General features: G+C 50.1%; 1 protein-coding gene across 1 annotated transcript in view; it reads left to right on the top strand.

Annotated features, from left to right (window-relative positions):
- Positions 1 to 410: 410 nt before the first annotated feature.
- PYGL (glycogen phosphorylase L) overlaps positions 411 to 25682 on the top strand; it is a 40845-nt gene continuing 15573 nt past the window's right edge. Inside the window, exons 1-9 of the mRNA XM_075926180.2 lie at positions 411 to 567; positions 1404 to 1661; positions 5401 to 5502; positions 8643 to 8721; positions 8950 to 9053; positions 19939 to 20070; positions 21394 to 21505; positions 21930 to 22012; positions 25239 to 25382. Coding sequence (XP_075782295.2) covers positions 1419 to 1661; positions 5401 to 5502; positions 8643 to 8721; positions 8950 to 9053; positions 19939 to 20070; positions 21394 to 21505; positions 21930 to 22012; positions 25239 to 25382 — 999 coding nt within the window. The 5' untranslated portion in view covers positions 411 to 567; positions 1404 to 1418. The remainder of the gene's footprint in view (positions 568 to 1403; positions 1662 to 5400; positions 5503 to 8642; positions 8722 to 8949; positions 9054 to 19938; positions 20071 to 21393; positions 21506 to 21929; positions 22013 to 25238; positions 25383 to 25682) is intronic.

The following is a 25682-nucleotide window of genomic DNA, read 5'->3' as shown; positions in this document are numbered from 1 at the left end:
CTTTCCTTAAATCGCAGCCTGGGGCGAGGAGTTCATTTTCCAAAGTGCAGAAGATGGAGCGAAATGGCTTCTAGGGCCCGCGGGAGGCAGGGTGGGCGAGCACCGAGCCAGGATCTCGCATGGGGCAACTTCTGGTGGGGGGAGAGACCAACTTTTCCAGCTCCCCCAGGTTCTTCTTCATTCCTCCCCTGCCCCCCCCCCCCCTTGCTCTCCTGCTGGGTTACCCTGGCAAGCAGCCCAGCCCAGCCCAGCATAACACAACACCAGGCAGGCGGCGCGTGATCCCGGCTGCTGCAAAGCGCACCGCTGGGGGGCGCTGCGGGGCGGCTCCCTGCAAGCCGGCCACCCCCCGCAGCCGGCTGCAGCCACCGCCCCGCACGCCCGCAGCTCCCGGCTACCTGCCCCTCCCCCCCCCCCCCCCGGCCGGGCCCCACCCCCGGGGGCGGCCGCGAGTGGCTGCTGCGCGCTGAGCGGCGGGGGCCGCCGCCAACCGGAGGCGATAAAAAGCAGCGGGCGGGGCGCGGCTCCCCGAGCCCGGCAGACGCGCGACCAGGCGCCCGAGAGCCGGTAGGTGCTGCCGGGCGCCCCCCCCCCCCCCTTCTGCCCTGGGGGCAGCGCTGGGACCCCCCCGGCACATGCATGGGAAAGGGGCCCCTCTCCAAGCCCCCTTGCACCCCCTTTCTGGAGCGGGGCAAAGGGGCCCCCTCTCCGAGCCCCCTTGCACCCCCTTTCTGGAGCGGGGCAAAGGGGCCCCCCTCTCCTAGCCCCCTTGCACCCCCTTTCTGGAGCGGGGCAAAGGGGCCCCCCTCTCCAAGCCCCCTTGCACCCCCTTTCTGGAGCGGGGCAAAGGGGCCCCCCTCTCCAAGCCCCCTTGCACCCCTTTTCTGGAGCGGGGCAAAGGGGCCCCCCTCTCCAAGCCCCCTTGCACCCCTTTTCTGGAGCGGGGCAAAGGGCCCCCCCTCTCCAAGCCCCCTTGCACCCCCTTTCTGGAGCAGGGCAAAGGGGCCCCCCTCTCCAAGCCCCCTTGCAGCCCCTTTCTGGAGCAGGGCAAAGGGGCCCCCTCTCCAAGCCCCAGGTGGGGCCCCCTTCTTGCACCCCTGTTTATGGACGGGGCAGGGGCTCCCCTCCCCAAGCCATGCTCTGTGCACCCCCAGCTTGGGGGCCCCATGCCATCCAGCCCTGCCAGTGCCAGCCTTTCCCAGCCCTGCCCCCCATTTACAGCCCCAGGGGTGGGGGAGAAGGGCCCTGTGGCCCCCCTTCCTGCCTGTTGAGTGCAAGCCCCCCTGCCCGGTAGGGGTGCCAGAGAGCCCTGCTGCCCCCTCCCCAGAATGGGGCTCCGAGGCGTGCGCCCCACGCAGGGAGGGGCGCAGCGAGGGCTGAGCATGTCCCCTGCCCCCCCACAGTCCCAGCCCCTGGAGATGTCGCGGCCACTGACCGACCAGGAGAAGAGGAAGCAGATCAGCATCCGCGGCATCGTGGGGGTGGAGAATGTGGCCGAGCTGAAGAAAGGCTTCAACCGGCACCTGCACTTCACCCTGGTCAAGGACCGCAATGTGGCCACCCCCCGCGACTACTACTTTGCTCTGGCGCACACGGTGCGCGACCACCTGGTGGGCCGCTGGATCCGCACCCAGCAGTACTACTACGAGAAGGACCCCAAGGTGAGCAGGCGGAGGGCAGCGTCTAGGGAGGATGTGCACGGTGGGTCTACTCACAGCAGGTGGGTGGGTTGCTAAGGTACCAGGAACCCAGTCCAGGATCACCGGGGTACAGCAGCACCTGGGCTGTGCAGGTACTCAGGCTGCTATGGGGTGAGGGGGAAGATAGTGAGCCTGTGACCCCTTTTTGGGCAGATTCCCCAAGTAGGAACATGGCTGTATTGAAAGCCCCTAGGTCATGGGAAGGGAGGTAGCTCCTCAAGACCAGAGATGCTGGAACCTCTTGTATAGTAGAAGCATCTGACGCACTGTAAATGCTCTGTATGATGCAAAGCATTTCACGCCAGGGGGTGCTGCTGCGTCCTCCGCATCCCTTGGTCCAGTACCAATGTTCCCTCTAATCTTTTCCATCCCTGAGTGGATTTTTTCCATCTATGTGCAGAATAATTTTTATGTGCACCAATGCATGTTCATGTGCACCACCAATAGAAACAAAAAACCTGGTCATGGGCATTCTGCTAATCACCTGGGCAGCACTGAAATTTCTCCCTAGCCACCCAAGCACCTGGCTTACCGGGAGCACTGTCCGGTACCAGTGCTCAAGACTCTCCATGGTTCACAAGTGGGACGGCTACTTTCCATTTGCCAGAGAGTAGGCCTGACTCCGTGCTGGAAACTAGGAGATGTTACTGCCCACCGTAAACCGCTCATGAGCAAAATTGGCTAAATCTCTCCTTGCTCAGAAGGAGCTAGATTTTTTTTATTTTATTTTTTTTACGGAGGGAAGAGGTCTGCTTCCTCATTTGTGCCTGATTCCAGGAACTGGGTTTAAACAAACTAGGCCACTTCAATTTGTTTTACTAGTTGAACAAAACTTGGCTGGCAACACTTAATGTTCAACTTGGTAAGAAAGGGCTTGCTGTATTTGTGCTGCAACAGTTCCTTTGTGTATTCCCGCCTCCTTTCTGCACTGTCCAATGGGTAGGAACTACCAACCGTTATCTGGAAACCCTTTTAGGGTAATTTAGTTTGAGGGATCAAAAAAGGCCAAATTCAGCCTCTAGCTAATGATTTGGCTCAAAATAAAAGCAAAACTAACGAGCAGTGACAGAGCCTCAAAGCTGTATGTGCTGTAGTGTTAGGTTAAAAAAACCACCTTGAGCATTTTAGAAATAGCATACTTAACATGAGCCATTGCAAAAGTACCACGAGCCTCACTCTGACTCCTGGTGTTGACTTAGCCCTGGTTCACAATTGTTGATAGGACTCTCGCTTGCTTATATTGCTCTGAACTTCAGTTTGAAGAAGGCAGTCTAGCCAAAGAACCTCTTTCTGTTCTCCCCAGCTACATTTCTTAACCCGGATCCTTATAATGTGGCAATAGGAAGCCAAAAAATGCAGAACATAAGTAACCAACATATAAAAAGTCACAGATAACCAACTGTCCTGTCTCCAGAGAGGGGTGCATTGCTTCCTGTGATCTGCAGCACTGTCCGCATAGACTGCCTCAAAAAAGCCGGGCCCAGTCATGCTAATTTTTTTTTTTTTAGAGTAGATGAGCCTTTTAGCAGCATGCATGCACTTGGGACTTCGGGTGCATGTGGGAAACTAAGAGCCCTATTGGATCAAATGTGGAAGAGGCTCGGAACTCGTGTATCACGTGACCAAGTGTGAAATGTCCATCCTCTCTAAAGCCCTGGGGCTCCTCTGACAAGGAATTGGGGCTGAAGTAAAAAGATCAAGTGGTCTCAAGTGAATTGGCTTTAGCATTCCTCTAGGGCCGTGGTCACCAACCAGTAGATCGCGATCTACCGGTAGATCTCAGGGGCTCCAAGAGTAGCTCTTGAGCCCTCTCTGAACTGCGCACCTGCGCAGTGCATTTACATTAGATTTCCTCATGTAATGTAGGCGGGGCTTCAAGGAAGGGGCGAGGCACATGTAATGTAGGCGGGGCTTCAAGGAAGGGGCGGGGCAGTAGATCTTCGCCTGTTCTGAGACTTAAAAAGTGATCTTGGGTGTAAAAAGGTTGGAGACCACTGCTCTAGGGTCATTGCATGTCCTCCTTGGTTTATATTGAACACAGAACTGTGCTAGCTAGGGGATTAGACCATAATCCTGTTTGTGACATCATTCATAAGCCCCTCCCAGTCTACCAAGTCTAATTATCACAAGGCTGAGCCAATTTTTGCTCTGCCATGACAGTTTTTCATAGGCCTGCCTTTCCCACAGGTGCCTCCGCACTGTCCCCACACACGTGCCTACATGTGGTAGGGACTGTGTCAAAATCCACAAAGCTTCCCCCTTCTCCTCTGCATTCCCCCTTAAAACCTTTGCTAAATTGGCCACTATCAGGTTTTGGACAAAGTGGCATCTAGCTGTGACTCTGTCCGTTTATGTAAATATATTTGTCTTTACTGTGACCTTGCTGCCCACCTATTCCATGCTGTTTAGATTGTGAGTGCTCTAGGCTGGTGGGGGAACGAGTCTTATTTGAGTCCTTTTGTGCATCACTTAGCACAGTACAGCCGTGGTCTCTGACGGGGGGGCCCTTAGCACTACAGGGATAAAAGTAAGAAGCCTGAGAGGAAATTACATTTCAGGGAACAAAGATTTGTATTTAGAATATTTGCCTCGAGGGAGAGTATATCTCGATGGCTTTTGTCCAAAAATCAGGAGTAGCTCTTAGAAGCCACTGTGTGCTCAGTGGAATCCGGTCATTTATTTAGCATCTTCAAGTCTGGTTTAATTTGAAATGTCTGCTCTGTCTACATTTTAATTCTGTTTCATAGACCTATATAGGGCCACATGCTGCCAAGTTCAGACTATTGGAGGAGTTGTGATCTCTTGTATAAACAAAATTTAAGGTGTGTCTCCACTACTGAGTGGATCATGCTGTATGCGATTGATCCACCCAGGGGTTGATTAGTGGGGTCTAGTGAAGACCTGCTAAATTGACCGCTGATCGCTCAGATGTTGGTTCTGGTATTCCACCAGAAGAGATGAGTAAGGGAAGGTGACAGGAGAGTTTCTCTCATCACCCCCTACGATGTGGATCCTGTGGTAAGTAGATCTCAGCTACATAGATTTTGAGTTACGCCACTAAGGTAAACTCAGATTGCACAGCTTAGATTGACTTGTCCACGTAGTGAAGACCTACTCTTAACCTCTTCCACCCCTGGAACTATAGTGCTCCTTTTGCTTCCCTGTGCGAGCATTAGTGGTTTTAAAATAGCCGTCAGGCTGTAGAACAGAGTTGGAAGTAGTTAGGCCTTCTCTCTGTGCTGTTGCATGCCCCCTTATTCGCTTTTTTTCCCAGCATGCATCCATAGTTCCGACCTTTCTTTTGGTTACGTGTACAGGCCACTAGCAAAAGGCCTGATGCGGTCTGTCTGCAGACTCAGGAAGAAGGTGATGCACTGGGGTTATCTCTACAATCCTACAGGCTGAAAATGCCCTTTTTAAAGTGAAAACTGAAATTGGTAGGTTAGCACCCTCCCTCCTCAGTGGCCTATGAATTTTTAAAGCTATGCTTATTTCAAATCGGGCATCAGCTAATAATTGGGATTTTCTACTCAAGATGTAACCTTGAAAAAGACGTAAGCATCCTCCTGATGAAATAAGCCGGTTCTATTCCTCTTGGGTTGAAAAGATGCCAAAATAACGTTTTCCATTCTTGAGTGTTCTTGGGGAGACTAAATTTCAACGTGTTTCAATAAAACTTGCTTTTATTTTCTTCTTTCAGAGAGTTTACTATCTCTCGCTAGAATTTTATATGGGCCGTACCTTACAGAACACCATGATAAACCTTGGATTGCAAAATGCGTGTGATGAGGCAATTTATCAGGTACGTGTTTTTATTTTGTGGTCTAGCTGAGTAATGTGTAGTCACTAGTGGTTTTTTGGGCAGGGAGAGAAGGGCATATTGTAATCAGAGGTAACCTACGACAAGTATTCACTTGGTATGCACAGTTCTAAATGGCTACAGTAAAGATACTGAAAGAATGTTAACTGAGTGTTCAGTGGGAGTTGCTTACATAAGGAGATGTCTTTGCTTTTTGCATCAACAGTTGGCAGGATGTTACTGCATTTAAAAAGTTTCAGCATCAGAATAAACTTCTTGGGATGAAATTCAGTTTCCTCTTTTCACGGGAACAGAAATGTTACTTATCGTTGCTAGCTAAGGCTTGCATGCTGGTCTCAGACTAGGTGGTCTATAAAAGTTACTTCTCAGCGAAGAAGGGCATGTATGTAAACTATTAAGTGTTCTCTAAATCCAGAGTGACTCGTGATTGTTTAGCAAAACGGTCATGCTGTGCATTGGTTTAACACTGGCATAGCCTCAAACCTTAAAATTATCTGTGTTTTTGATTGTGGTATTCTGGTACTTTTGGCTAAGTTCCACCCTGGTGTTAGAAATCCTAACTCTATCAGTGCCAGTGCATCCAAGTTCTTTGGTTCTCAATTAGCAGTGTTACTCCTGCGTGGGGTTATGATCCCATATAATACAAAAATGATCTTAAAATTATCCAATCAGCCTGTATTCTACCTGAAAATGTGGCGTGCAGGTACACAAAGTGTGTAAAACACATGCTCTGATACCATGGCCATAGCCATGTCAATTGTAATACCTGAACAGTTGGCAAATTGGAATCCACTTAATGTCTCAGATCACTGGAATCTCAAAATTCTGCGGGCCTGATTGCCGGAGATGCTGATTACTTGTAATTTCAACTCAGATCAGTGGAAGTCCTGGGTTCTCCGCATCTCTGAAAATCCAGGCCTTAAATCAGGCTATTAACCTTTGGGAAAACAGAAGCTTGTCCATTAGATGGCTCTATAGGTAATCAATAATGCAGAGTGGAATAAAATTAAAATGTTCGGTTTTGTTGATGACTAATGCAAACCCACATTTGGCTTTGCTCCACCATTCAAAGTTGTACGGCTGCTACTGTCATGCCAAAGTTTTGAAGTGGCTTTATTCCATGCTACTCTTTAGCTATCCTTGTACTCTGGTAACTGTATGCTCTCTAGGGTGTGGTAGTTTAGAAAGTTACACCGCAGGAAGGCTGCTATTCAAACACATGGCTCTCCTTTTGAAACATGTTTTTCATCTATTGACAACACAAAGAAAATAAGGTGCAGGACTTCTTTTCAAAGAGGACTGTATTTAGATTCTTTGTTCAAATACATCTTATGTTAATAGACTTCTCCAGTTACTGGACTATACTCTGCTGGTTATTTGGAGAAGATATTCTTTAAGGCTACGTCTGCGCTGCCAGCTTTTTGCGCAAGAAGCCTTTTGCTCAACAGCACGTCCACACCTCAAAACACATCACAAAAGCAATGTGCTTTTGCACAAGAGAGCGTCCACACTGCAGGGATGCTCTTGCGCAAGAAAGTTCTGTGCTTTTTCTCATGGGGGTTTCTTGTGCAAAAAAATGCTTCTGGAGCATCCACACTTGCCTTTTTGCGCAATAGCTGTAGTGCAAAAGGGAGTTATACCTCGTAGACAGAGGCTTACCTACACTGGCAAAAGCCCTCTATTCTGTCATTTTACTGCTGATTTACTTCATGAATTTGAGGTGTGGCCGCTCTGCCGGTTTTTGTATTTTTGTGCCAAAACCTTGCGGCGACAACATAGCCTAAATGTGTGTTTTGTTACATGGATAATAGGGTCTGGAAGGTTTTACTCTAAGAAATGTTCAGCTTTGGTACTCGAGGATGAAGTTAGTCTGACCTGAATAATTATGTAATAGAGAAAAATATCCTGTAAGTCCCCGTCCCCTCCCCCGCAATAACTAAAAATTTCACTAGAGTAAGTGCTAACTTAAATGGACTTTCTGTAATCGCTAAAGAAGTCTCTTTGTAAAATGTATGCAGAAACAGAGCTGTAATTTAGTGCAAATGCTAAGTCCCTGCCTCTTATATTGCTAGGCCTAATTTTAATGTGGCATAAACTTCTTTTTGAATGTTCATACATAGTACAGGATTTTTTCAAAAAATTGCTAGATGTAGGCACAGCAATTTATCTACCCCCAAAATGTCTAGCAAAATTCAGTGTAAAACTCTAGTTCTGTTGTCCTAAAACAAATACTTGGTGCGTGATGTGAGTCGAGCAGTTACCAAGTTAGAGATAAGCAATGCAGGATCAGATGTGGCCTGTTTGGATGAGAGCTCTTCCTGAAAATTGTAATGCTGTAATAGACGTGACACATACTGCCAGAAATAAAGCAATATCTTGGCAATATGTCAGAGGGCGCTGCGGAGGCCCTGTCTTCGGAGGTGTAAAACCATTGTCCTGACAGCTTAAGATGATAAAAATTCCCTGATCTTCTTTGGGAGAAGAGGTGTTAGCTCTGGTGTTCTGGCTAATCACCACTGAAGTATTAATGCTTTTGATATTGAGTTACCGCAGTAGTTTCAGGTGGTTGGATAAGTTAGTCCTCACTTAACACCTGTGCCCTTGTGACTGGTGGTTACCATCCTCCAAAGGAAAACTGGGTTTCACTGGTGGACGACTTGTTTTTATTCAATATTGTGAAGCTTTGATGAGCCGGTCGGCCCCTTCCGGGGAGAGGTGCTGTGCAAATCAGTTCTTCGGTTGAAGAGCAGAAAGAGTAGGTGGGCGGGGGTGAAGAGGGTTGCGTTGTTACTCTCCACCGTGCCTGGAATTGAGGAGGGAGAGGGGTGAAGTTGCTTTGGGAGAAATTCACCGTCACAGTAGCAGAGCGGAAGAACACGGTTACAGGGAGCTCTGCTGCTTGTTAAACCTGGACTCCGAGGAGCGCCTGCCTGCCAGGATAACAGAATGAAGCTGCAGTGCGGAATGAATTGTGTGCAAAGCTCCCTGTAACTGTGTTCTTCCCAGTAACTCTGGTGGCATCTTAGCCCCGCTGTTCCTCTCGCTGCCTCCTGGCAGCGTGGCGGTGCAAGTGTTCGCTCTGTCGCTCAGCGCCTGAGCTCATGTCTTCTGTCTGTGTTTAGCTAGGGCTGGATATAGAAGAGCTGGAGGACATGGAGGAGGATGCTGGCCTTGGTAACGGAGGTCTGGGGAGACTGGCTGGTAAGTGAGCTTCGGGTGCACTGATTTGAGAACATACCAAGCAGTCCCGTATGCACTGGGCGCTCTTCCCATGCCCATAAGGAGCACGCGTCTGTGGGCGTTGTAATAGCTAGGGGCCTCTGCCAGTAACTTGTGATGCTTTGCAAGCATGTCACTTTCCGGGGCTGGTAAAAACCATCCCGGGGAACTTTGCTAGCTACATCCCCTAAATTGTATGTCTTTTAACAGCCTGCTTCCTTGACTCCATGGCAACACTGGGGCTTGCTGCGTACGGGTATGGCATCCGATACGAATACGGAATCTTCAACCAGAAGATCCGCGATGGGTGGCAGGTATGGATAAGCAGAGCTCTGCTATTTCTCTCGCGTCTTCGTGAAACACGATCATACATCCTCTAAACACGGACGCTGAGAGCACTGATCACGTGAGGTGTTTTGCCCAGTTTACCATTTCAGTATCTCATTTTTTGAGGACTACAGATCTGTCGAAAAAGGGTTTATTTTTGACAGATCCGCGCCTAGACTTCTGTTTGTTTGTTTTTTTCGAAAAAGCTCAGTTTCGAAAAAAGTGGTGCCACGTTTATGCTAGTGAAGCGTGGGATAGTTAAATCCCGGCTTCATTAGCAATTTCGATCTGCCTAATCTACATCTCTCTGTTGACAGAGAAGTGCAGTCTAGACACACCCTTAGTTAGCTTCACTGCCTAAATTACTCTGTCTTTAGGGGAGCCGGTACAAGATGCAGCTTTTTGTTCACTGGAGACATGCCACTAAAAGTCAGAAAGGGAATTCCCTCCATCCCAAGAACATTTAAAAGCTCTTCTAAATTCTTCCTCCTGCATTTGTCTTGTAAGTAGACCTGAAATCCTAAAACACGAGTGACACTCCTGCTTGTAACATGGAGAAAGAGGGTAATTCCTCCAGCCAAGCCCTTAAAACGCACTGGAGAGGGTCCGGTGGAGGGAAACCAAAATTATTAGGGGGCAGGAGCACATGACTTGAGGAGAGACTGAGGGATTTGGGCTTATTTAGTCTGCAGAAGAGAAGAGTGAGGGGGGATTTGATAGTAGCCTTCAACTTCCTGATCGGAGATTCCAAGAGGCTGGAGAGAGGCTGTTCACAGGAGTGGCGGATGGCAGAACAAGGAGCAATGGGCTCAAGTTACAGTGGGGGAGGTCTAGGTTGGATATTAGGAAAAACTATCTCACCAGGATGGTGGCGAAATTTTGGGATGGGTTACCTAGGGAGGGGGTGGAATCTCCATTCCTAGAGATTGTCTCATTTTGACAAAGCCCTGGCTGGGTTGATTGAGTTGGGATTGGTCCTGCTTTGGGCGGGGGCTGGACTTGATGACCTCGTGGGGTCTCTTCCAGCTCTATGGTTCTAAAACTGTTTGTGATGGTTGAGTGAGGATGGGGTTGAGTGAGGATGGGGTTGAGTGAGGATGGGGTTATGTCACCTCTTTCATTTCTGTGCTGATTCACAGAGAAAATCCTTTCTAGCCACCCCTCCTAATGCCGCAGTGGACCAAAACCAAAGCATACTCCCCCCCACTCCCCGTGTTTGTACCTCTTTAATCTGATGCATTGTCAAGCCGCGCTCTGTGCTGTTACGTTCGATGGCTAATGTACTGGATCTTAAATCTTTAGAAAACAAGGGCTAAATGTCAAGTCCTCACTGTTGTCCTACTAAACTTGCTTATCCAGTGATGTCAAATTACTTTCCCTTTCCTCCCCCCACTCCCCCCCAGCACTGTATGGAAGTGATATTGTTGATTGTCACTGACTGCCGGGGCAAACATAACATTGAATATCAAAATCAACAACGCCCCAACTTTTGACTCTCTTATAAAGGAGCCATTCAGTCACTTTTTTAAAACCTAAACGCTACCACTTAGATTCCAGCCTGCCTCACCAAAACCCCAATGGAATGCAGAGAGCTTGGGGCAGATTTTAAATCTAGCTTGCTGGAAAGCACGCAGTTGGTATTAAATTAGCGCCTAGAGGCCCTGATTGAGATCCAGCCTGTTAACATTGTTTTGTACGGAATATTGTGGGCCAGGTGTTAACATAACCCAGTTATTATCCAACATTAACCTGTTTGAAACTAGGTTTGGGGTTTGTTATACAAAGACCTGCAGTCTGCACCATGGCAAACGTGCCATTAGAATCCTTTCAATAAAGGGAAAGCACTTCAAATGTCAAGTGTTAAAGACGACTTCCACTTGAACATTTCTTGCTTCCTTTCCCTTTAGCTAGAGAGGGTTTTTTAAGAAATAAACCCCTCCCACTTTTGTTTGCTAGTCTCTTCACTGGTAAGAATTGCCCTTTTGGGAGGGGGATTAAAAAGCACAGTTAGGATGGGCTGGATCTATTGTTGCTGTTTAAAGCCCATTCCGGTCTCCTTTTAAACGAAACAAGTGACAAAGATGAGCAGCAGCAAACACACGCGAAAGGGGAGAGTAAAGAACAGCCAAGATAGAAAATACGGTTTCGGTCTGTGATGTTGATTTTCACCGCTGGAAAAATGCAGCACAAGAAGATTTATCACCCACTCCAAGATCTGGCACACATGTATGATGTTGCTTTTAGCGGCGACTCGGGTCACGTGCTGGCAGCAGTGTTAGAAAACATGCCATCATGGCCCACTCAGCTAGACTCTAATTAAAGAGAAGGCAGAAGAGACAGGGGGGAGAGGAAAGAAAATAAGAGGGAGGGTGGGCGTGCGGGTGGGGAGGGAGGGAGAGGAGGTAAAGTGTCACATTCTAGCTGGTGGCTGGAATTTAGCCAGGGACAGTATGAGCTGGGTCCGTGTCTGTGGCCGGGTCTGATGAGGATCTCTCTCAGGAGTAGGACAAGGAAGGTCCCAGGACACGATGTGCAGCCATGATGATAAAACTTGGCAGTGGTGTGTACTGGCAGAGCAGCTGTTTCAACAAACTGTCCCCAGAGTCTTCTCTTTGAGAAGCTCAGAAGGGAGTGGTGGGTGGAATACTCCCTCCCCTCCCCTCCCTACCCCTCCCTCTGCCTCCTTACCCCTCCCTACCTTTCCCTCCCTTCCCCTCCCCTTCCCTCTCCCTGCTTACCCCTCCCTCCCTTCCCTTCCCTCTCCCTCCCCTCTCCTTCCCCTCTCCCTCTCCTCTCCCTCCCCTTCCCCCCTCTCCCCCTCCCTTCCCTCCCTCTCTCCTCCCCTTCCTTCCTCCCCTCCCCCCTCCTTACCCCTCCCTACCTTTCCCTCCCTTCCCCTCCCCTTCCCTCTCCCTGCTTACCCCTCCCTCCCTTCCCTCCCCCCCTTAACCCTCTCTCTCCCTCCCCTTCCCTCCCCCCCTTAACCCTCTCTCTCCCTCCCCTTCCCTCTGCCTCTTTACCCCTCCCTCTCCCTCCTTGCCCCTTCTTCCCCTTCCCTCCCCTCTTTACTCCTCTTTACCCCTCCTTACTTTGTTCGCCAATAGGCCTAATTTTGGACACATCGGTTTGCAGGGTTTTAACCCTACCAGTTAAAATTTTAACACAGGGTCCGCCCTACCAGCAGGAGACCTGTCAGTAAGCGAACCGCGCGGCTACATTCGGACAGCAGCGCTGCCTGAGGGTTAGCATGGACGTGTTGGTGCTTGCAGAATACTAATCTGTTTACAGCAGATCCTGGCATAGCTGCGTGCCCGGCAAAACAATGGGCCCTTTGAGTTCACCTAGACCAATGGGCTGTTCTGCAGCTAGTTCCTGCCTCGCCGCTCTGGAATTGTCCTGCAGGCAGACAAAGGACGCTTCCTGGTTGACCTTTGCAGCACGGCAAAGATAAAAGGCCTGTGTATTTTGCCCATGTTTGAAACCTGTTGCACACACGTGAGGTAAAGTGCAGCAAGGCGCCAGTGTGTAGGTGGAAACGGGGCCGGGGGAGGGTCTGGGGAGTGTGCAGTGGAGGAAATGCCTAGTTTGTGGCATGGCCATGCTGGGAAAGTTCGTTGTAGCCCTGGAGCCAAATTCAGCCCTGCTGTAAACAGGCATGAATCCCATTGACCTCACCGGACGCGGCACCCACGCGAGCTGAGACTGAATGTGGGGTCTTGCGCTCGTTGGGCGGTAACTTGGGAGGGTGGTAACGGCAGCGCCCTCTTCCCGGGGCAGGGAAAGGGTTACTCTGAATGGCGAAGGAGCAGTGTTGACTGGCCTCTGACAGAAGGATTGTTTGATCCAGGGCCACAAGGAGGGAAAGGAGAAGATCCCGGGGGGCCCTGAGAGAAGCCCCTTTTGGCTCCTCAGGGGAAAGCTGCGGGGAGGCAGGAGGGGGCCTCAGGAGAAAGCTGAGGGGTGGTGGGGGGAAAGTCTCAGGAGAAAGCTGAGGGGTGGTGGGGGGGAAAGTCTCAGGAGAAAGTCGGGGGGGGAGCGGGGAAGGGGGCAGTGTCTCAGGAGAAAGCTGTGGCGGGGAGAGGAAGGTGCACTTCCATGGACAAAAGATCCGTGAGCCTGTGCCTGAGCAGAAATGACCTCATGGAGGCGGGAGATGGAAAGACCTAGGCCAAGCCATCCTGCCCTCCCCCAAGGAAGGAGGCTCTGCCCTGGCTCCTGAGCTCACACGGGCGCCCATTCTTGCAGGAGACGGCTTCAGTCCTTTGGGTTGCGGGCCCAGGTGCCTGGCTCTTTCCCAAGCTGGGGAATCCCTCCTTCCTTGGGACAGGCCTCGCTGCCAGCTGCAGGGCTCGCCTTCCTGTTTCCTGCAGGGTGGTCGTACGCATTCACCGGGCGCTGTAATCTGAAACTCCCCTGGATTGCTGCTTGCCTGTGGCGTGCGGCTCTTCGTGTGTGTGTGTGTGTGTGTGTGTGTGTGTGTGTGTGTTGTGCTTGCCTGTGGCATGCGGGGGGGGGGTGTTGTGCTTGCCTGTGGCATGCGGGGGGGGGGTGTTGTGCTTGCCTGTGGCATGCGGGGGGGGGGGGGGTGTGTGTGTTGTGCTTGCCTGTGGCATGCGGGGGGTGTGTGTGTGTGTGTGTGTGTGAGAGAGACATTGTGTGGTTGGCATAGGATCTTATCCGCCCTGCCTTTGATTACACAGAATTCCATCTGACTCATGGAAAGGGAGCAGTGACTAATAAACCGCAGAACAGCAAACCTCCCTCCCCGTGCAAGTTTGTAACTTTCCTATTCGAGAGCTGCTAGTGGAACATCAGGGCAATGACTTTTGCGCCTCGCTCTTTGGTTGCTTTGTCTTAGCATGGCCTTGCCCTCTCCTCCTATGCCCTGGGCACAGAGGATGTCTCCTCCGCAGCTCTCATTCTCCAGCATTAAGGCGGTATCTTAATATTCTTCCATGTAGCAGCACTTCCTGGAGGTGCCATCCTGCTTCATTAGCAGGTCTTCAGGAGGAGGTTTAAATTCTGATTAAGTCTATTCCTGTCTCCTCACACACTCAAGTTCCATTTGAGTTAGCCAGCAAACGGGGAACCAATTACCTTGTAAAACCCATCTGGTCTTAGACTCCCGTAATCACCTTTGTCTAGAAGAAAGCATATTAGAAGGAGTGCGTCTGTCAGTGGTCATCTGTCTGTCATGGAGCGCCAGTGCTCTTACAGCTCTAAAAGTCCTCTATTTTTGGAGGTATAAAGTCTTGCAAGTTCTTCCACAATAATGCTTTCAACATTGTTTTTTTTTTTTTTTTATTATTTTTTTTTAAACCAGCTGGGTTGTTGAAATTAGGGAAATCATTAACTGAGGATCTTGTGCACAGCTGACCAGGGTTCAATGTAAAGATTACAAAATAGCTGCCCAGGCTAAACCAAGACCGTCAACACGGGCAGTTATTGGGAGGGCTAAAATCTTGAAATGAAGCCTCTTGCTGATTGATGTTATGTTTTTAATTTCATGCCACCTTGTGAATGTACCCTAAATGTTGCCTACAATCCCTTCGTTTTATTTAAAGTGAACAGGAAGGGTTGGATTAGAGAGACGCCTGAGGAGTGTGTTTGAATTTGCATGTACCGTTAACGTAACTGCCTGTACGAGTTGGCCTTTGTGCTAAAAAAGGCACAGAATTCTAGATGCCCGATTTGCATGTGTCCGTTCGCAGACTGGGCATCTTTTAATGAAAATCTTCAGGCCTCTGTTCTGACAGTCCCTCCTTGTAATAAATAAAATAAAATAATTCCAACTGTATATACAATATGATGGAACCTAATTTGGCTACAGCTACTCAGGAGAGAGATCTTGGAGTCAGGGCCGGATTAAAGGCAGGGGCTAGCTTGGTGGCTAGCTGGGCACCTAGCCAGGCAGCTGCCCGGGGTGCCAACCTATGGGGGGCGCCTGGGCTCCGCACGGCGCCCCTTAGAGCTGCAATCAGGCACCGTGCGCCCAATTGCAGCTGTAAGGTGCGCAACGTGCAGGGAGGCGCGGCCACGCATGCACTGTGCGCCCGGGGGCAGAGCCACGCATGCATCACGCGTCCGCTGCCTGGGGCACAGGAATGGCTCGAGCCGGCCCTGCTTGGAGTTGCTATGGATAGTTCTCCGAACACATCCACTCAGTGTGCAGTGGCAGTCAAAAAAGCAAACAATGTTAAGAATCATTTAAAAAGGGATAGAGAATGAGACAGAGAATATCTTACTGCATCTATATAAAACCATAGTATGCCCATATCTTGAATACTGTGTACAGATGTGGTTGCCTTATCTCAAAAGAGATATATTGGCATTGGAAAAGGATCAGAAAAGGGTAACAAAAATGATGAGGGGTTTGGAACAGGTCCCATATGAAGAGAGATTAAAAAGACTTGGACTTTTAATCTTAGAAGAGAGGCGACTATGGGGAGGATATGAAAGAGATCTATAAAATCATGACTGGTGTGGAAAAAGTGAATTAGTAAAAGTTATTTACTTATTCCCACAATAAAAGAACTAGGGGTCACCAAATGAAATTAATAGGCAGCAGGTTTAAAACAAACAAAAGGAAGTTTGTCTTCACTCAGCACACAGTCAACACGTGGAACTCCTTGCCACAGGATGTGGTGAAGGCTAGAACTTTAACAGGGTTCAAAAAAGAGCTAGATAGATTCATGGAGGTTAGGTCCATCAATGGCTATTGGCCAGGATGGGTAGGAATGGTGTCCCTAGCCTGTTTGTCTGGAAATGGGTAACGGGAGGGATCACGTGAGGATTACCCATTGTGTTCCCTTCGTCTGGGGTTTCTGGCATTGGCCACTGTTGGCAGACAGGATACTGGGCTGGATGGACCATTGGTCTGACTCAGTGTGGCCTTTTTTATGTTCCCTGACTCTCTGATCTCTCTAGCTCTCTGGAGCATGGATTCCCCAGACTCTTCGGCTAATGACTTTGACAGCTCTTTGTGCCTCTACAGATCAGCTGCTGCAAAGCCTTGTCCAAGAGCCGCGTGAACAAATGACTTAACGTTCCATTGCAGTGGGTGACGGGGCTATCCAGTGCCACCACTAGGGAGCATGGTGTGCAAAACGCCGTATTTATAGAGCCCCGGGGGGGTACTGCTGTGTATCTGCAGATGCAAATATCCGCTGCTATAAAGTGGACACCTGAGAAGCTACAGAGCTCTACCAGGAACAGCAGTGGCAAAAGCAGCTGCAGGTTGGACTTCCCCTTGCAGGAGCCAGTGCCCAGCGCAGGCAGCTCCTCTGGTGCAGCTGTTCTGACTCAGCCCTGCTCACTGGGTCTGGCACCTGGCTCAGGGCAGCTGTGCTGGGTCGGACTGGGAAGATTTGAGCTGCTGAGCCTAGTGAGTGAGGGTGGGGGTGTTACACTAAGGCCTGGGGCACCGACTCCTATGATTGGTGGCCCAATATGCCGCTGCTTTCACTGGTACTGTTCCCAGCAAAGCCCTGCAGCTCCTCCGGTTGGTCCCTGTGGATATAAAACCAATACGTGAGGATATAAATATGCTGTGGAGGCAGTGTTTCAAAGGGGCAGTGGAGCCTGGGGTCAGCTGGGGACTCCCCAGCTATCCCAGGCTCCACTCAGCATTTCCCCAGAACGCGGGGCGGGCTCCGGGGAAGTGCCACGCAGAGCCCGGGGTCAGTTGACGAGTCCCCCCGCTGACCCCAGGCTCTGCATGCAGCCCAGAGTCAACAGGACTTCCCTCTGGCCCTGGGCTGTACGCGGAGTTCAGCATTCCTCCTTTGAATGTACAAGAGCCCCCTACTGGGTCTCTTGTATATTTCAAAGGAGGAATGTGGAAGAGCCCATCGACTAGTCGATGGAAATTCCATTGACTAGTCAATTAACTGGATTTTAACATCCTTAATATAAAGTATCCGCACAGGGCGGTAGGTACTTAAATGAACCTCGACCCAACTTGCCTTCCTCATCACGCAGTTTATCGCATCTTTCCCATTAAAGAGCTGCTCGTTAAACAGCAGGGCAGTGACTCTTCTTCCTCACGCTTCAGTCGCTTTGTCTTAACATGGCCCTGTCCTCTACTCCTGTGCATCAAAGCAGCTTGTGATGAATAAGCAAGCTCTGCAGCCAGACCAGAGCCAGGAGAGGAACGTGACATGGTGTCAGGAGTAAATTAAGAACAGAGCTAGAAGGAAAACAGCACCCAAAGTTGTGGGTTCTCATCCACATGAGAATTTCAGCATCGACAAACCTTCCCCAAAGACAGATGGGAAGCAGGATGTCACAAGATTGTGGAGTTTGTATGTAATCCACAAAGAACCTGTGTGGATGCGGTCGACGTAACACAGAGCTGCACAGGCAAATCACAGTGGTCAGTTGGTTGAGACCCGTGGGCGTACAGCGCCTTCACGGTGCCGTGCATTTAGACGTGACTTGCAGAATGCTTGCCAAACCCCCTGTCAGCTAGGAAGTGTTGCAGAAGGGAAAAGCAGAGATAGCTGAGGGGGGAAGTGAAGCAAGCCAGCATTGTCTGCATAAGACAAATCCAGAATCCCCCCCCCCCCCGATGCCAATCGGTGGATGGACAGAGCCTCAACCAAATGTTGGTTCAAAGTTATTCCCCACATTGAAGGTGGCAGCAGCTCCCTGGGTATCTGTTTATTCCAGCACCCTCTGCCTTTGAGTGTCTCAGACCTTGTTACGGGCGAGATAAGGGTATGGAAGAGGGGTAGAAGCAAGAGCGGCTGGTCTAATGCAGCTTTCTTGCCTTACCAAAATTGACACCTAATCCAAGTCTCAGCCTGACAAAGTAGAAGGCTTCCTGTCCCTTATCTTCTGGATGATGTGATAGCGTGGCCAGCTACAGGGCGAGAGAACGTTTGCAACAGGGAAGAGCATACTGCAGCTGTATGACAGGGTAGCTGATCTGACCACCCGATACGGCAATACATGCAGTGTGGCGTGGAAGGTAGTTTCCTACAGCATAGGTGTATTGCTGTTGGCCAGAGTTTGCTTTAAGAGACTGGGCCAGTGGAGGCTGGTGGGGAGTTCTCTCTCTCTCTCTCTCTCTCTCAACCCTTTTTACTAAAACAAAATTTAAAGATAGCTGCTACTCCCCTTTCTCTTCTCCCATGTCCCGGGCTAGCAGAGGGCCAGAACTCAGGTCTTCCCGTTCTTGGAGCCCCAATGGCCGTCTCCCTTTAACAAGAGCCCCCTTTCTATGGGTGCTAGGTGGGTTGGGATTGTCTGCATGCATAGCATCTACTTAGCCTTGACGCGAAGCCAGCGATTGGCAGAGCAGCCTTCTGCTGTTTTCTTCCCTTCTGAACTGAATCCAGTGCTGAGAGGAACGCCGTTCCAAGGAGTAATCTGAAGCACAAATGTTTTTTTACAACACCAGCACCCCCTCCCCGCCCTCCCTTAATTTTCTTAGTGCTCGATGTCGATAAAACCTGCACTGAGCAAAAAAGCAGCCCAGGATTCAGCAACTGCATTGCAACTCGCTGGACTGTTTAGGCCTCCTGCCAGTATCTCCATCAGCAGCCGGAATTCAGGCATTTTCCTCTTCAATCCATTACTGCTGAGTCCACTTATGTGTCTCACTTATATGCTCCTCCTTCTCCTGGAGGCCGGTGGGTTGGCAGCTTAGGGTATGTCGCAGCAGCTGGAGTCTGGGTTCTGAGACCCCCCCCATCCTCACTGGGTTTTATACAGGCAGTCCCCGACTTACACGGATCCGACTTATGTCGGATCCGCACTTACGAACGGGGCTTTCTCGCCCCAGAGCTCGCAGGCAGCGGTCAGCCACCTCGACCTCCGGGGCGAGAAAAGCTGCTCCCGGTGCCCCTGGTCTCCTGGGGACCGTCTCCAGCAGACCAGGGGCACCGGGAGCAAAGCCGCAGTGGCGGCGGGTCCCGCGCCAGAGCAAAGCCTCAGAGGCGAGGCACCCCGCCGCTGCGGCTTTGCTCCCCGTGTCCCTGGTCTGCTGGAGGGGAGGGCGCAGCTAGTGTGCTCCCCCCCCCAGCAGACCAGGCTTTTGTTGTGGACCCTGGGGCAGAGCAGTTGGGGTGCTGACGGTTGGTCCCGCAGCGCCGCTCTGGGCACTACTGGACCAACCCGGCAGCACCCCAGCTGCTCTGCCCCAGGCGTCCTGATTCAGCCGCTGCTGGTCAGTTTCAGCAGCAGCTGAATCAGGACGCCTGGGGCAGGGCAGCTTGGGTGCTGCTGGGTTGGTCCAGTAGCACCGAGGAGCGGCGTTACTGGAGCAACCCAGCAGCACCCCAGCTGCTCTGCCCCAGGTGTCCCCAAGTCAGCCGTTGCTGAAACTGACCAGCGCTGACTACAGGAAGCCTGAGGCACAGTTGCTCTGCCCCGGGCTTCCTGGAATCAGCGGCTGATCAGTTTCAGCAGCAGCTGACTTGGGGATGCCTGGGGTTCTTAAGTTGAATCTGTATGTAAGTCAGAACTGGCGTCCCGATTCAGCCGCTGTTGAAACTGATCAGTTTGAGCAGCAGCTGAATCTGGATGCCAGTTCCGACTTACATACAGATTCAACTTAAGAACAAACCTACAGTCCCTATCTTGTACGTAACCCGGGGACTGCCTGTAGTCTAGACTCCAGCCTAAGCCTGAACGCCTCCGTAGTTTTGGTCCTGCAGGCTGAGCCCTGCGAGTTGACTTGGGGTGCTGAGACTCCGCAATGAGTTTTACTTTGTGGGGTAGACAGACCCTAAGGGATCTCCAGCTGAATCCACTCACCCCTCTTTATCCCAAAACTTTCCTTGTTGCACTAGCTCAGAGTGGTGTTTTGCTGGTTTGCTCCACCTAGGGTGCGAGTAAAAGAAGTTCTGTTTAATCGCCTCCTTCTAGGTGGAAGAAGCAGACGACTGGCTTAGACACGGCAACCCCTGGGAGAAAGCGCGTCCCGAGTACATGCTGCCTGTTCACTTTTACGGAAGACTGGAACACACCAAGAGTGGAGTGAAGTGGGTCGACACGCAGGTACTGACGTGGGCCGGGCAGGAAGGAAGAAATGCCTCCTAAGCTAGGGACTGGGAGTATTTTACCCTTCTCACAGTGCCAGGGCAGGAAACTGATGCCTGTCACTCCTTGGCATTGTGGAAGGGACGCTGTGGTTTGCCACCAGCGTGGCCTTTTTAGGAAGGATCTAACCTGGAATCAGTCCAAGCCGCTACCTGCATTTTTCTGGTTTATTCCTTCCGTACGCTACAAGGAGGCTCAACGTAAGATCTGTCGTGTCTCCTTGGCAGACTGTGTCCTTCATCCCGTTGCTCAGCTGCTTGTGATGGCCACGGAAACTGAACCAATGCTCCGTGCTGTGGTCAAAACAGAAGCTTGCAAGAGAGCACGTTCATGCGGCTGACAGGAAACGAGTCCTAGCCATCTGAGAGACCACAGCTGAGCGGAGCCTGGCCTTGCAGAGACGCTAGTTTTATAACCTCCTAGCCCCCAGTCTGGGCTGATCCCCAGTTGGATTTAAATTGTCCCCTTTACAAACAACCCTGGCAATGTGCTGATCACTGCTGAGCCTGCAGATACCGTATGTCCCAGGCTGACCGTGCCATCTGTCCAGGTGGGGCTGAGCACCAATTATCTTTTCCACAACACTAACTCCCTCCTCCCTCCCGCTCCCTTTGAGCAGACGGGGTTGGGGGGAAGAACTAGAGAACTTTCCAAACGATAGATGGTTGCAATGGGTGTATAAGGGCAGGGAGCAATGTCCCCAAGCATCTTTCTAGAATATTTTCTAACACTTCCCTCCCATGATGTAAATGGCTTATTCCTATTGCTGTAGCTGGAGACCTCGTTGCAAATTCCCCCTTTTTAAGTTGCTTCCCGTATTCTGTTAGCCATCGCTTGCTTTTTAGCGCTTTTCATAACAAACATACAGAATTAAGCACAGTATATCTATGGCCACCTTTCCAGGGTGCTTTTTTAAGCTTGCAAAAGAATCCCAGTGCCCCGAAGAACGGGTGGCGTTTGTATAATTACTGGTGCCAGACTGACCCCTTGAGGGCCTGTCCCACAGTCCGTGGAAAGACGCTTACTGATTTCAATTCCATGTCGTTTGAACATGCACTTTCCACAGGCCTGGTCCGTGGCTTTCCAAAGTCAATGGGAATCCTTCTGTTGACTTCAGCTGGCTTCGCTCAGGCCCTGTGTTTAGTCCTTGACTGATGTAAGGGTGGGCTTTGATAATGGGACTATCGCATGAAGTCACACTTGAATTCCAGCCTCTCCTCTATCAAAGCTCTCCACATCTGGCTCGCCGCCAGACTTACTGTAACCCCTGTGTTGTCCTAGGTGGTCCTGGCCTTGCCCTACGATACCCCGGTGCCTGGATACATGAACAACACTGTCAACACCATGCGGCTGTGGTCTGCTCGTGCTCCTAATGACTTCAACCTCCGAGACTGTGAGTACCTCTTGTGCAAAGTCTTTGCTTCGGGCTAGATGCATACTTTGGAGAGAGAGGGGAGGACGACTGTGCCGGGAAAAGTCGTGAACTAACGTCCGTGATAGACTGCTGCTGGACAAGGACTGGAATGTCCCCCAGTAACTTCCTTTCCTACTTCACCAAAGGAGGAGGATCCAGTTTGAATAGCCCCAAAAGAGTCGCCTGTTCATGGAATCCTAGAATCCCAGGGTGGGAAGAGACCTTAGGAGTCATCAAATCCAACCCTCTGCCCAAAGCAGGACCAACCAACCGTTACTTTGACAGTCAGGCGCGTGTGTTTTATTGTCCGATCCCCCTTCTTTCTGTAATTCCTCTCCTGTGTGCAACCCGTCAAGCCTCTTGAGCAACGTGCCCTTGTACTGACTCAACCCTTCCCTTGCAGTTAATGTTGGAGATTACATTCAAGCTGTCTTGGACAGAAATCTGGCGGAGAACATATCGCGTGTCCTGTATCCGAACGATAACGTAAGTCGCCCAAAAAACGGCTGGAGCCTGCTGCTCCTTCTCATTAGGTGAATTAGCTGAAACAAAACTTCCTCATGCCCCAGACAGGAAACCAGATTAATCCTGCTCCGAGCACCGGATTACTGAAGCAATGGGCATAGCAGAAAAATATCAACACAAGAACAGGGAGTGAGTGAATAAGGTCTCTGTGCATTATGGAAACATTGGCAGTGCACTGCTACAAGGCAGCCATCCTAGCGAGCAACAGGAACGGCCTCTAGTTCTGATGCTGCCCCTTGCGTTGTTTTATTCTGGCTGGCTTCTGCGAATAACCTTTTGTTGGTGTCGTGTGTGTGTGTGTGTGTGTGTGTGTGTGTGTGTGTGTGTGTGTGTGTGTGGCTACAGCAAAGGGTCTTAGAACTACGTCAGGCGTAATTCAAGAAATCCATGCAGCCATGATTAAACACATTTTAGTATCTCTAATCTGGAAATGTCAGTGCTTAGATGGCTACTCGCGGGGAGGTAGTTGGCTCCTCAGGAGCTGGTGTGCACAGGGAGCCAGCTGTTAAGCCAGCTCTCGGCACGTGCCAGGAGCTGGCATGTAACCATGAAGGTGAACTGACGAGCCCAGGCTTATCAGTTAACCGTGTGCATGTTTTATCTGGTCACTTCCCTAGCCGTGATTGAGTGTTGTCTGGGATTCTGATAATGTAAATTGGACCACAATTTTGTAAAGAAAAAATATTGGGCAATTTGCGCTATTTGGGGAAAATCTAAACTGGGGGGCAGAGAGGACCCATGTTTTTACGTAGGTTACTGCTGTGTGTCCGGGAATCAAGTGTTGTGTTCTGCTCTCACATGCTTTCCCCACACCTAAACGTGACTAGGTATTTCTGGCATTCATGCCCCTATACAGATTCCCTTTGCAGACACCCCATGAACAGTAAATAAACATAAATTTCATATCCTCTCAATAAGACTGATGAGTCTTTCTGTCTATTAAGAAAAGATTTGAGAGACGGAGCTAAGGCGATCAAGGACCAGTGGTGTCCTGCGATAGCACCAGGACTTGCATAGATCAGTAAAGGCTCTGTTACTTCCAGCAAAGAACACAAAGTAAATATTCAATAAAAAAGGAGGAAAGACTGAGCTATTACACGATTAAAATGCGATTGCAAAACATCCTTGCTAATAGATGCATAACTTGTAAAACTGAATGACGCATAAAAGGATAGTAGGGTATTAAAATTCACATACTGGTCTGTCTTTGTGATCAGGATGTGAATAATTTAAAACTCCTACTCTGAGTGTCATAGCTACTAAGGTCTATTCACATTCAAATTCCTCCCATTATCTGGAAGTATTCAGTTTTGAATGGCCTGTTGGTATAAAATGATTGACTTACTGCTGTTACTATTGCCTGTAACATCGTAAAACTAAAATCACTTTTAAAAAAAACCTGGCTTTCCCCCTACATGCTTTCTAGTCATTTGCTGCCTTGAGCAGTTTCAATTAGCATCACTTCAGGCTCTTCTTGCATTAGCCTGATATGGGGTTGGGATTCCAAACCCTACAGAGATGCATTAAAAGATGCAGGGGAGTCAACAGCATCTCGGAAATCTAGGATCACAAGTCATGCTGAAAGCTGCGACTTGTGCTCCAAAAGTTACTCGAAAATACCACCTGTCATTTTCAAGAGAGAGGAAAACGGCGGTATGCCTGTTGTAAAAGGCTGCCTTTCACAAACCCTGGATTTTGTGACTACCGTAAATTAGCGCATGTAACGCATTATATGCATTTTTACACCCCCCCCCCCCCGCCTTGCGGGGTATACTCGTCCACAGGGTGTACAAGACTTTTTTTACTCTCCCAGGGGGTGAGTGCAGCTGCATGGGAACCGGGGGGTGAATGTGGATACCCTCCCGCAGGCAGGCTAAGTCTCTCCCCTCCCTCTTTCCCCCCTCCCCCCGGCATAGTTTGAAATACAAGACTTGGTTTTACCTTGTATACCCCACGGGCTGTACACGTGCGCGGGGTATACAAGATTTTTTTACTCAATCACGGAAAACTGCAGGTTATACCTGTGCGCGGGTAATATTTGCTAATTTGATCAGACAAGGCCCTTTAAAAAGAGAAATCAATACATCCTGCTTTAAGGAATATCTCTTACCAGCCCGACTGTTTTTGGCTTTATGCCTGCTGAAGTCATGCAAGGCCAAAAGATAGCACGAGGTGAAATTACTGCTCCTCTGATATTTGTGAGCGTCGGGTCACTTTGGTGTAGAAGCCTGGCCACTGGGCTCTTGATCTCCATTTTCACAATCCAAGGTATGTTTGGCTGCCTGTGTGTGCCGTTGCCAGAACTCCTGGCTCCAGCAGGGGTGGGAGCTGATGCGTCGTCCCACAGCTAGGAGTGTGAAGAGCGAGTTCCCACCTCAGCTCGGCACAAGGAGTCCGTAGCAACAGGTTAAAATCAGTCACTGGGAGGGTAACCCTTACAAATGAACTCGCTTCTCCTCCTTTTCCCTTTGGCGATTTCACTCCCTGAAGGCCAGGACTAGGGATAGTGATAGAAATGTAGCCGTGTTAGTCTGGGGTAGCTGAAGCAAAATGCAGGACAATGTAGTCTTTAAAGTGCTACGTTATCCTGCATTTTGCTTCAGGACTAGGGATGTGAGTGACTAGTCGTCTACTCGATACGCAAATGGCAGCAAGGGGGGGAAGGAGCCGGTGTTGGGGGACAGCTTAAAAGCCGGTTTCCCCCAGCACCATTTCAGTGGGTGGCTCTTGTACATTTCAAAGGGAGAAGCGCAGCGGGGATAGCGAGCCGCCCCCCCTTCTCGACTAATCGAGTAGTCAATGGAAATTCCGTCGACTACTCGATTAGCTGACTCATCGGAATTTAACTCCCTAGCCAGGACAATCACACTGGATGGATCCCTTCTTTCCAGTGGGGTTTGCTTTTTCATTCTCCGGCAGTGGCACACTGTTGAAGTTGCAAAGGCTGCTGGGAAAACAGCCAAAATGCTTTTAACAAATTACATTCTGAAGAAATGACCTAGGGAGAAGTCCTTTCGAAAACCAGCGAATGTGACCGGGTTGCATAGTAGAAATGATATTCAGCAACACACCACTGTCAAGCTAAAACAATCCAGATCCATTAAGTTCAGGCCCACTGGGGATTCAAGCCTATTGTATCCCTTCACCTTTCTGGTTGTGCCGCATTCCCATCTGTTCTTGCGTGCAGTTTTTCGAAGGCAAAGAGCTGCGGCTGAAGCAGGAGTACTTTGTGGTGGCTGCCACACTCCAGGATATCATCCGGCGTTTCAAAGCATCCAAATTTGGGAGCACGGAAAGCATTCGAACTGTATTCGATTCTTTCCCGGATCAGGTAAGCCATGATTAGAGCAACAAAAATGATTCATGATTAAAGATCTAGAGAACATGAGTTATGAGGGAAGACTGAAAGAATTGGGCTAGTCTACTTTGGGAAAGAGAAGACGGAGAGGTGACATGATCGCAGTTTTCTAGTATCTAAAAGGGTGTTACAAGGACCAGGGAGAAAAACTGTTCTCCTCGGCTCAAAGGACAGGACAAGAAGCAATGGGCTTAACTTGCAGCAAGGGAGGTTTAGGGGTTTAGGTTGGACATTAGAAAAAACTTCCTGTCAGGGTGGTGAAACACTGGAATA

Source organism: Pelodiscus sinensis, chromosome 5 (genome assembly GCF_052426305.1).
Source record: "Pelodiscus sinensis isolate ZL-2025 chromosome 5, ASM5242630v1, whole genome shotgun sequence".
Lineage (NCBI taxonomy): Eukaryota > Metazoa > Chordata > Testudines > Trionychidae > Pelodiscus > Pelodiscus sinensis.
The sequence above is the reverse complement of the archived record's forward strand: the minus strand, read 5'-3'. Positions and strand labels throughout refer to the sequence as shown.